The 12,274-nt window shown below is 39.6% G+C and overlaps 1 protein-coding gene across 1 annotated transcript in view; it reads right to left on the bottom strand.

Moving 5' to 3' along the window:
• The window catches only part of LOC130843883 (prolyl 4-hydroxylase subunit alpha-2-like), a 63,850-nt gene extending 57,088 nt beyond the window's left edge, over positions 1-6,762 (bottom strand). Inside the window, 1 exon segment of the mRNA XM_057719789.1 lies at positions 6,616-6,762. Coding sequence (XP_057575772.1) covers positions 6,616-6,762 — 147 coding nt within the window.
• Between the last annotated feature and the right edge of the window lie 5,512 nt (positions 6,763-12,274).

The raw sequence follows: 12,274 nt of genomic DNA, 5'->3' as shown, positions 1-12,274 counted from the left end.
TGACCTCCTTTCTCCATTAAAAAATTCCTTGACATAAGTGACTCCAGTTTATTTCACATTTCACACCAGAATAACCAAAATTTTGAAAAATCCTGAGAAATCTTGAAAAAGAATGAACTTGAAGGACTTACACTACCTGAAGGACAAGGGAAGTCTTCCCTAAAGGACATCTATGCTTAGTCCCCTGAAATAAATTGGCAGACCACTCATTTCCCTACTAGTAACTTGAGGTCAGGCTCATGACTGCATCCTCACCCATCCCCATCCCCAAGAAATACTTCAGGAAGAACATCTAACCAGAGACAAGTGGTTGTCTCTTTGAGGTTATGCTGTAATTTCATCTAGAACTCTACAGTCCTTATAACTCTCCCCCTTGAGATGACCAATCAGGAAAACTAAACCATCTGTTTAGTCCTTTCGTTTATAAATTCTCTCAATTGTTCTATCTAAAGAATAGACTACTTGCTGTAACAATAAAGTTACGGAATTGATATATTATCCAACTTTTATAGCTAAGGAAATTAATGCACAACATCATTAAGCTAACTTGCCCTAGGTCACACACTTCAGTGGTGGAGTCAGATATCTTACTGTCTAACCAGGATATGAAGAGCTTAAAAGCTTAAAAAGTGAGTAATCATGTTCTAACTATTAACTAGCACTAACATAGCATCCAACAAACTCTATAAGGTAGATAAGACAAGGTCTTTTCTACTGTTTGGAAGAACCCAGTGCTCTAAACATTTAAGTGATACATCCATGTATAGACAGTTTACTGGTGTCTATCTCCAAACCCGGAATACAATGTAAGAGAACAGAGACAGTTTAACTAATTTTTACACAGACCATGATTTATAGAAATATTTTTCTTTTCTCTTCTCAGAGTATATTAAAGTGATTATAAACTGTAGAACTGAGGAACTAAACTCACTTAAACTGAAAGCAGTTTCTCATTGTTATTTTACTGTTGCTGAATGATCTTAGGAAGAAACCCTGGTAGTCTTCTTCCAAAAAACAAAAAAGTCTCCATTAAGAGAGAGAAAAAGCAAGCCACTAAAGCAGAAGAATATTTTTGCAACATAAACTACCAATAAAAAGCTTGTATCCAGAATATATAAAGTATTCCTATAAATGAGTAAGAAAAACAACTCAATGGCAAGTGGGCTAGAGATTCAAAAAGAACTCATAAGAGAAGATATCCATATGGCCAATAAAAATATGAGAGGTGTTCAGTATCATTCATAATCAGAGAAATGCAAAATAAAACTATGGGATACAACTACACACCACCAGAAAGTCTAAAATTTAAGAGTCTGATAAATACAAAACACTGGTAAGGACAGCAGTGCAATGGGAACTCTTGCACATGACTGGTGAAGTGAAAATACAACTGTTTCGAGAAAGCAGCACAATCTAATAAATTTCAATGACCCAGTAATTCCATTTCCATGAAATGAATAGTAATTTCATTCCCATGAATTGAATAGAAATATGTGTACAAGAAACAAGCACAAGAATATTTATACCAGAGCCAAAGAAATCCGGAGAAAGAAAAACAGAGCAGGAGGAATCAGGCTCCCCAACTTCAGACTACACTACAAAGCTTCAGTAATCAAGACAGCATGATACTGGCACACAAACAGAGATACAGGTCAATGGAATACGACAGAAAGCCCAGAGATAAACCCAAGCACATACAGTCACCTTATCTTTGACAAAGGAGGCAAGAATATACAATGGAGAAAAGACAGTCTCTTCAATAAGTAGTGTTGGGAAAATTGGACAGCTACATGTGAAAGAATCAAATTAGAACATTCTCTAACACCATACGCAAAAAATAAACTCAAAATGGATCAAAAACCTAAATGTAAGACCAGATGCTATAAAACTCTTAGAGGAAAACACAGGCAGAACACTCTCTGACATAAATTGCACCAATATCTTTTTTGATCCACTTCCTAGCGTAATGAAAACATAAACAAAAATAAACAAACGGGACCTAATTAAACTTAAAAGCCTTTACACAGCAAAGGAAATCATCAACAAAACAAAAAGACAACCCACAGAACAGGAGAAAATATTTGCAAATGAAGTGACTGACAAGGAATTAATCTCCAAAATATACAAACAGCTCATGCAGCTCAAAATTAAAAAAAACAAACAACCCAATCAAAAAATGGGCAGAAGACCTAAATAGATATTTCTCCAGAGAATACATACAGGTGGCCAAAAAGCATATGAAAAGATGCTCAATATCGCTAATTATTAGAGAAATGCAAATCAAAACTACAATGTGGTATCACCTCACACTGGTCAGAATGGCCATCACCAAAAAGTCTACAAACAGGGACTTCCCTGGTGGTGCAGTGGTTAAGAACCCGCCTGCCAATGCAGGGACATGGGTTCAACCCCTGGTCCTGGAAGACCCCACAGGCCACGGAGCAATTAAGCCCGTGTGCCACAACTACTGAGCCTGCGTGCTGCAACTACTGAAGTGCGCGCACCTAGAGCCCACGCTCCACAACAAGAGGAGCCACCACAATGAAGCCCATGCACAGCAACTAAGAGTAGCCCCACTCTCACCACAACTAGAGAAAGCCCACACTCAGCAACAAAGACCCAATGCAGCCAAAAATAAATAAATAAAATAATGAATAAATCTTAAAAAAAAAGTCTACAAACAATAAATGCTGGAGAGGGTATGAAGAAAAGAGAACCCTTCTACACTGTTTGCAGGACTATAAATTGGTGCAGCCATTATGGAGAACATTATGGAGGCTCCTTAAAAAACTAAAAATAGAGGGACTTCCCTGGTGGTCCAGTGGTTAAGAATCCACACTTTCACTGCAGGGGGCACCACCAGTTCAATCCCTGGTCAGAGAACTAGGATCCTGCATGCTATGCAGTGCAGCCATAAATAAATAAATAAATAAATAAAACAGAGCTACCATATGATCTAGCAATCCCACTCCTGGGCATATATCTAGAGAAAACCATAATTCAAAAAGATACATGGACCCAATGTTCACTGCAGCACTATTTACAATAGCCTAGACATGGAAGCAACCTAAATGTCCATCAACAGAGGAATGAATAAAGAAGATGTGGCATATACATGTATAGAATGGAATATTACTCAGCCATAAAAAAAATGAAAATAATGCTATCTGCAGCAACATGGGTAGACCCAAAGACTATCATACTAAGTGAAGTTAAGACAGAGAAAGACAAATATCATATGATATCACTTATATGTGGAATCTAAAAAATGATACAAATGTACTTATTTGCAAAACAGAAACAGATTCACAGACACAAAAAACAAACTTATGGTTACCAAAGGGGAAAGGTGGGGGGGGGAGGGATAAATTAGGAGTTTGGGATTAACATATACACACTATTATATATAAAATAGATAATTAGCAAGGACCTACTGTATAGCACAGGAAACTCTACTCAATATTCTGTAATAACCTATATGGGAAAAGAATCTGAAAAAGAATGGATATATGTATATGTATAACTGAATCACTTTGCTGTACACCTGAAACTAACACAAAATTGTAAATCAACTATACTCCAATATAAAATAAAAATTAAATTAAAATTTAAAAGAGAACTTCCTTTAAAAAAAAATATTCACACCAGAGTTCATTATATTCCTAAAGTGGAAGAAACTCAAACGTCCATCAGTAGTAGAACAGATAAAGAAACCACGGTATACCACTGTTTCTATCCAATTGAATACCACAGAGTACTCAAAAGGAATGGACTATACAAACTACACACGATACACAAAAATATCATGGATAGATCTTAAAAACATAACACTGAATAAAATAAACTAGACCAAATAGAATACACAGTGTATGAGTTCATGAACAGAAACTTTTAAAAAGGTAAAATTAAAGTATATTGCTGAATTATAAAATTGAATTATCTCACAAGACCACAACACTTAAATATTTAGTTGTATATACTAAAAACAGAAAAATCTTCAAGACGTATTAACAAAAGTAAACTGTAGAACAATATGTTTAAAATGATTCTATTTATGTAAAACAATTTATTTGCATGATATATACCTGAGGCATTGTTCAATAAAACTTACAGCAATAATGGAAATGTTCTATAATCTACTGTTCAATTCAGTAGCCACATGTGGCTGTTGAACACTTAAAATGTAGTTAATACAACTGAGGAACTGAATTTTTAATTTAATTTGAATTACCTTCAATTTAAACATCCTCATGTGGTTGGTGTCTACAATTTGGATAGTGTAGTTATAGTTAAATATATAATGATTACCTCTAGAACAGTGTTTCTCAACCTCGGCACTACTGACATTTGAGATTCGATAATTATTTACTGTGGGGGCTACACACTGTAGATATTTAGAAGCATCCCTAGCTTCTCTCCTCTAGATGCCGATAGTATCCTCTCAGTAATGATAATCAAAATTATCTTCAGACCTTGCCAAATGTTCCCTGTGGGGCAAATAGTGTCCAGTTGAAAACCACTGCACTAGAGATAAGAGGAAAATGGGGGGATGCAATATTGTAACATTTTGCTCTATTTCTGCTTTGCCTAAATTGCTTAGTGGTAATATATACATACATGTTCTTTATGTAATTAATAATCTAAAAACAAGGCTATTTTCTCATGCGTAAAATGGGAAGTACATGCCTAAACTTCAAGGTTACTGTAAATACTAAAAACAAAATAGAAATAAATCATCAATTTCCTGGTGCAGTGAGAAAACCAAAACAATGAAAGTGAGAAAGTTCACATGATTAGTTATGAAGAGCAGTGGAGAGAGAAGATGGAACCTGGGATCACACGAGTTTGTAGCTAGAGAAATGATCAGTTACTTTTTTTTCTCCATCTGAAATGATCTTTTCAAAATGCCTTTATTAAAATCACCAAAAGGTGGGATTTAAGAGATTTGCCAACGAAAAGGATAATAACATCATATATAACGATAATAACAGTTAATGTCAGTTTTTATTAAGCACTCGCTATGCAGGAGGCACTATTCTAAGGTCTTTGCACGTATTTTATGTAAGCCTCATGACACTCCTGTGAGGAAGAATGATCTGCGTTTTAGGGCTGGGGAAACAGAAAGATTAAGTAATTTGGTCAAAATCACACAGCTGGTAAATGACAGAGCCAGAACCCAAATCTGTGTTTATTCTACTATCTGTTCAAACCAGCTAAACTTGTTGTGTAAATTAAAAATAATGAGTGTTTTCAAAGTAAAACACATCCCTTGGTGGGGGGAAAAAGATGAAACTGTTGGTGCTCTGACAGAAAGAGAGGGAGCACGGTAAAGAGGAAGGCATTTCAGAAGAAACTGAATCAACGAATGATCTAATAACAGACCCTGGGGGGACCTCAGCCCCTTCACTTTACTGATGAGGAAACTGAGGCCTGAGGCCTCGCCAGGGGAGGGGCCCAGAAGGGGCTCATCCTTGGTTGCAGATGTTGGTTCAGACCCCGAATGGGAGCCCACACCTGGTGGCTCCCAACCCACTTCTTCCCTCCTTCTATTTCACCAGGCAGTCTTCCAAATAGTAGCCTTTTTTAAAATTTTTTTATTTTTATTTATTTTTAGCAGTAACTCATTGTTTTAGAATGTCAAAACCATGAGAAAGGCTAAATGATGGAATGAAATTAATGAGAGCCTATTTGCCCTTTCAAAAGATGGGGGAATCTCCCCAACTTACTAGTAACACTTGAGGGTGTGACTCGTGATTCTGTTTAAGTTTACAGCTCAATTTCCCTTATGCCCTGGGAAACATCTGGACCCTGATAAAAGCTGAGGACCCAGTTCCTTCCATAATTCAGAGATCATGTCTGACATTTTGTATTATTTTCTTGGTCGAAGTCGAAATCAACTGACTTGTAAATCCAAGGCACTTCCTAATTAAGGAATCCAGACAGACACTGCTGGGTCTGTTTCAGAACCAAGCAAGACTTTTCCCCCATCTGGAATTTTTCACCTCACTTTGGGATTTTATGGTTCCTCTGACATCTGGGCTTTTTTTTGGCATGGGCTCAAATCTTAGATACACACCTCATGTGTGTGTGTGTGTGTGTGTGTGTGTGTGTGTGTGTGTGTGTGTGTGTGTGTGGTGGGGGAGGTAGAGACTTTTATTAATAGCAGCAGCTAACACTTATATAGCAACATGCCAGATGGTGTTCTGTAGCCCTCCATTTATATTATCTCATTTATGCTTATAACAACCTTCTTAGGCTGAATAAACACCTCCCCCCAAAGACATTCACATACTAATTTCTGGAACCTGTGAATGTCTTCCCTTGCCTGGTAAGAGGCTTTGCAGATGTGATTAAGGATCCTGAGGTGGGGAGCTGATTCCAGATGATCAGAGTGGGCTTGATGTAATCATGAGGGTCCTTTACAAGAGGGAAGCAGGAGGTCATGGAGAAGAGAAGATGCTGTAGTGCTGGCTTTGAAGATGGAGGACAGGGCAAGAAGCAGCCTTTAGCAGGTCAAAGAGGTGAGGCACAGATTCTCTGCTGGAGCCTCCAGCAGGAGCCAGCCCTGTAGATGCCTTGATCTCAGCTCCATGGGAGTCATTTTGGACTTCTGACCTTCAGAACTTCTGTGGTCCTGCCCAAGACTGCAGCTTCATCTTCTATCCCTACATCCCTGGTGGCCCGGCTACTTGCTGCCTTTGATCTCAGGTGACCTTGATCTGCAGCAGCTTGAAGTTTCAGTTCCTGGCCAGAGACTGACATCAGGCCGCAGCAGTGAGAGCCCTGAATCCTAGCCACTAGGTCAGTTGGCAGTGACAAGGCCCTGGCACATACAGTTTTGCAGAAAATGAATTTCCACAAAGAAACAGAAAGTAGTGAAACAAGTAAAGTGTTTATTAGGAGGAAAAAGAGTACGTGTGGATAGACACACGAGTGGGGCTCAGAGAGTCATCAAGAAATGATCAGTTTCTTTTGCCATTCACAAAAACAGGCAAAACAAAAATAGGAACAACTTAAGGGAAGTGTAAGGAATCTGGTTTGGGATATATTAACATGGAAGAAACTGTGGGCCCTTTAAGTAGAGCTACAGCTGCTAGCTGGAAAGTGATAAAAGCTAGAATTAAAGATTCAAGAGTTGTCAATACATGGGCAGTATCTGGAAATCATAAGCCATCAGGGAAAGCAATATGGCTATAAAGAAACTCTAAGCCATAACTGAGGATTGACAAGGAAGGGCCAGAGGAGAGTTGAGTAGTTGTAGTCAAAGAGATAGAAGAAAAACCAGGAGGCAACTGCTTTGGCTTCTCATGGAAGCCAAGAGAAGGTTTTTTTTTTTTAAGCGGCTACTGTTTCCTTAAATCTCATCTCTATTAAAAAATATATATATATTAAGTAGACTACTGGAACGAGAACAAAAGAGATGAAATAGATTTAATTCAGGAGAGAGTGGGGTCAATCTCAAAGTAGCACTCACTGAAGGGAATTACTCAGGAACTGAGAAACCACTGATCACTGGCCCTACGAATCATCAAAGAAGTAAAGTTCTGCTAAAACAACAAACCTGAACTCTCCTGCACCTCTATCATTCTTGCCTCCTTACTCAGGCTTCAGATCTGTACTCAGAGGAGAGAAGGAGGCTACACTTTCACTAGCAAGCACTTTCTGAAAGGTCTGCAGCAGACCCTGATCTCTGACCAGGCTAAGGCAGATCCCATTTGGACTGTGATACACAAAATCTACACAGTTAATCAGAAATGTTCTTCTTTCGGCTCCAGGCTTTTCATTTTTGATTCTACTGCTAAAGACCACGTTTCTATAAATAAGTCTGATGAACTGAGTATTTTTTTTCTACCTCAGGCCCTACTGGTGATCATTCATTAAATAATTTGTGACATCCATTCCAGACTTATGTGCAAGGTCCAGGTAGATATGTCCACTAGGAAATTGGACATGAGGGTCTAGAACAAATTCCAAGAGAAAGATTTGAGCGCAGTTTAATAAATCATAAGCACATAAATGATTGTTACAGCACTGAGAGTAAATAAGATCTTTCCTCTTAAAGTACAGCATTGTGAAAAGGAAACATGCACTAGGGAACATATACAGGAGAAATGTAGTCCAATGAAGAGAAGTGAGCAAGGGAAGCTGAGAAAGAAAGAAAAATCAAGCATCGTGAAGTTATTTTTCCTGCATTGAATGAAAAAAGTCAAAAGTGTCTACTGAGTTTGGCCACTAGGAGGACCCTGAACACTTCAACAGACAATTTCAGGGAATTAGTTGCGGTAGATTTAGCATGTCAAAAAATAAAGAATGGGAGGTGAGAGGACAGTAAATATAGTATATAGTTTTAAGTAGCTTGCCAATGAAACCAAGAAAACAGACAAGAGGACAGCTGTGAGCCCATCAGGGGTTTTGGTTATGACTTCAGTGACGCCTAGTGAATGCAAATTCATGAAGCAAGGGAAAGAAAGGCTGACTTTTCAGGGAAGAGAGTATTATCAGGGACAAGAGACCACCTGGGGGTTTGCTGAGCCCCTATACTATAACAGCACTTTCAGAAACACACAACTTTGGGTTTGCCAAATCCCCGTGTCCTCTTCCTTCCACTTAGTCTCTTAATCCTCAAACGCTTCACACACACAAAGTTTTCCCCGAGTTTAGAGGAATAAAAAACTTTCACAAAAGTTTACAGACCTCTTCAAGGCAGCCTCCGCCTTGGAAATGACGTCCCAGACAGCGCCGGGTACTCCCCAGCCCTCCCTCAGAGGGCGTACTCCACGCCCCCTGCGCGCTGAGAGCCGCTTACAGGGACACAGCCCCACAGGCCCAGGCAGGACCAACTTGGGGCGCTGCTCCGACAGGACTAGCCTGAACGAAGGGGCGGCCCAGAAGCCCTAAACCAGGGCGGCTACAGACTGCCTCACCTCGAGGCCCACAGCACCAGCTCTCACCACCTCACCTCTGGGAACACGCAACACAAGCCCGAAGCCTTTCCAGAAACCTCTGGCCCCGCCCTTCCTGCGGACTCCCACAACGAGCCCCGCCCCTTCCCAAGGCTGCCCACAGGCCCCGCCGTATCCGCGGACTTAGCTGCCTCCATAAGGCCCAGCGTTAGCGACTGTTGAGAGAGGGCTGCTGGTAGTCAAGCGCTATCTCGGACGCTGGGGATAAAGTGGGAAAACAAAGCTCCTTCCTTCAGGGGGCTTATATTCGAGTTGAGTTAAAGCCTGACACACAAATAAGTATGTCATTTAATGGCGGCAGTGTGTGCTATGGAGAAAGAAAAGTGGGGTGGGGTGGGGTGGGGCAGGGTGGGGTGGGGTGGGGCAGGGCGGGGCGGGGCGGGGCGCGGGAATCAGGAAGCAGGTCTTCACGGAAGTCCTGAAAGGCCTGTCTGAGGAGGTGTCTGAGCAGGTGGGACTCGGTCAGTCTGAAGGGACTGAGGATAGAAACTCTCTTCACTACATGGGGGAAGAACATTCCAGACAGAGGGACCAGCAAGCCCAAAGGCCTGAGGAGGCCATAGTCTTGGAGCGGAGGCAGAGAAGAGGGAGGGTGGTGGGAGTCCGAAGGTGCTTTCCGCCTTCCCCAGCCCCTGGCCCTCCGTTAGGGTTAGGGTTGGGGTCCTCCAACCTGGAAGAGTTGGACGTGCCCCCAGGCCGCTCAGCTTGACTCTAAGCCGCGCAACTGCCCCGACGTGCCTTAGTCACCTCTGCATAACCAGTGGTCAGCGTGACGAGACGGCCTTGGTGGACCCAGAAGCAGGCAGACAGCTTTCTCGCCCATGTAAAATAATGTTTAGGGTTGGAAGATAATATTCAGGGTGCCCAGTTAAATTTGAAGTTCGGATAGGCAACGAATAGTTTTTTATTATCTCTCATGCAAAATTATTCTTTGTTTATCTGAAATTAAAGCTTAACTGGGTGCCCTGTATTTTGTTAAATCTGGCAACGCTAATGTTAGAGTTCAGATGCTAGGTTTGGGAACTTCAGAATGGTGCTTTGCCAAGCCATATTAGAGCAGAGGAAATCGCATGCCCTTCATATACATGTTTTTGTGTATTTTTGTTAGTGTGCCCAAAGTAGTAAATATTGCAAAAATTGAAAAGATTGGTATATTAAAATTCACATTATTTTTAAGTTTAAATATTTTATTTATACCAAAAATAAAAAGTATTTATGTTCTGTTTTCCTGGTTTTAATGGAAGCAAACTTGTCAGTAAAAATTTCAAAATTTACCTCTTGACCAAGTGCAATCTTAAGTCATCTTAAATTAGCTTCAGTTTACTGAAACTTGTTTTGTAGGATGCCACTGTGACTTATATTTAGAATAAAAATCCCTAGACCACTTACAAGTTTGGATAAGACTGCACTAAGAAAAATTTGTGAATCAGTTTTAGAGGATCCAGACACAATGCTGATTTTATATTACAAATCATTGCTTTTGTATTCTGCTAAAAATTACTTCAGGTGGAATTCCCACAGTATTTAAATTATCAGACTATTTATGAGGCTACTTTTTGTAAATCAGATGTATTCATAGAAAATAACTTTTCTCCAGGTAAAAATTCAAAATATCTGAAGACACTTCATTTGATAAGTCCATATCTAGGATATCTATAATCTCTTTAATTTCCATTTGATAAACTTTTCCTATAATAATTGATAGACTCATCCAATAATTTTTACATTTCCAATTTCTTTTCACTTTCAAATTCAAGAAGTATATTCATATCTCTTGCTAAAGTTTAACGTTAATCAAACATGTTCAGTTACTTGCTCTCATTTGTTATAAGCTAAGCGATAGGACTTTATTAAGCATGCAGCTTTGTATATAGTTGTGATTTTTTAAAAACTTTTTCTTAGTTCAAAACATCATCCCAGATAAGTTGCATAAAAATTTGTAACCTGTTTGCACCACGATGTTTTATGTTTCAGCACCTTGTATGTTGTCATTTGATGTTATCTTTTAACATTTGACAAACATCTTTAATTTGTGTGAAGTGCCTTGATTGCATTTGATCTTGATGCCCCTCAGGATTAGTATTTGTGTTTTAATGTAGTTTTTAGAATGGTCATAATATTCTAACTGCTCATTGAATTGTATGTGTATCTATATCAATATATATATCTTCTGTACAGTACTAAAAAGGTTATATTTGAAGTCACTGAAAGCAGTCTTTTTGCACATTAAATTATGAGCCGACCAAGGCACAAATCTGGCATAATCATTTTGGGGGGGAAATAATGGCTTGTATACCCTATATACACACCTGCAATATTTGTTCCATTAACATAACCCTGTCCTTAAAGGTTTTTTATTAAGAATTTCATTTCATAAGATGGCTCATATACCTTAATCTCTTAAGTAAAATAAAAATTTCTTCTATTGTTACGATATTCTTTTTTAAAAAATATTTATTTATTTGGCTGCGTCAGGTCTTAGTTGCGGCATGCAGGATTTTTCATTGCGGCACAGGAGCTCCAGAGCACACAGGCTCAGTAGTTGTGGGGCATAGCCTCTCTAGTTGTGGTGCGTGGGCTCCAGAGCATGCAGGCTTAGTTGCCCTGGGGCATGTGGGATCTTAGTTCCCTGACCAAGGATGAAACCCAATCCTCTGCATTGGAAGGCGGATTCCCAAGCACTGGACCAGCAGAGAAGACTCTGTTATGATATTTTTAATGCAAACATACTTAATAATCTGACATACTTGTTCATGTTTGGCTATATCTGGCATACAAAAAGGGAAAGTATTTTGTTCCTTTTATTCTCAATAGTGTTTCAGATCTAATATCATTTCCTAGCAGCATTATGTATCTCCCCAAAATTCATATGTTGAAGTCCTGACCCTTAGTACCTTGAAATGCAACTGTATTTGGAATTAGGGCCTTAACAAGGTAATTAAGGTAAAATGAGGTCATATGGGTGGGCCCTAATCCAATATAACTGGTGTCCTCATAAGAGGAGATTTGGACACAGACAGCACATCAAGGGGTGACCATATGATGTGCTGTCTGTGTCCACATAGTGAGAAAGTGGCCATCTGCAAGCCAAGGAGAAAGGCCTCAGAAGAAACCAAATTTCCTGACACCTTGATTTTGGACTTCTAGCCTCCAGAACTGTGAGAAAATAAACTTGTTTTCAAACACCCAGCCTAGGGCTGGGAGTGCTGGGCTGACTTCCGGGGGTCCCCATTCAGACCTCAAGAAACCAAATTTCCTGACACCTTGATTTTGGACTTCTAGCCTCCAGAACTGTGAGAAAATAAACTTGT

This window comes from Hippopotamus amphibius, chromosome 1 (genome assembly GCF_030028045.1).
Source record: "Hippopotamus amphibius kiboko isolate mHipAmp2 chromosome 1, mHipAmp2.hap2, whole genome shotgun sequence".
NCBI classification, from domain to species: domain Eukaryota; kingdom Metazoa; phylum Chordata; class Mammalia; order Artiodactyla; family Hippopotamidae; genus Hippopotamus; species Hippopotamus amphibius.
The sequence above is the reverse complement of the archived record's forward strand: the minus strand, read 5'-3'. Positions and strand labels throughout refer to the sequence as shown.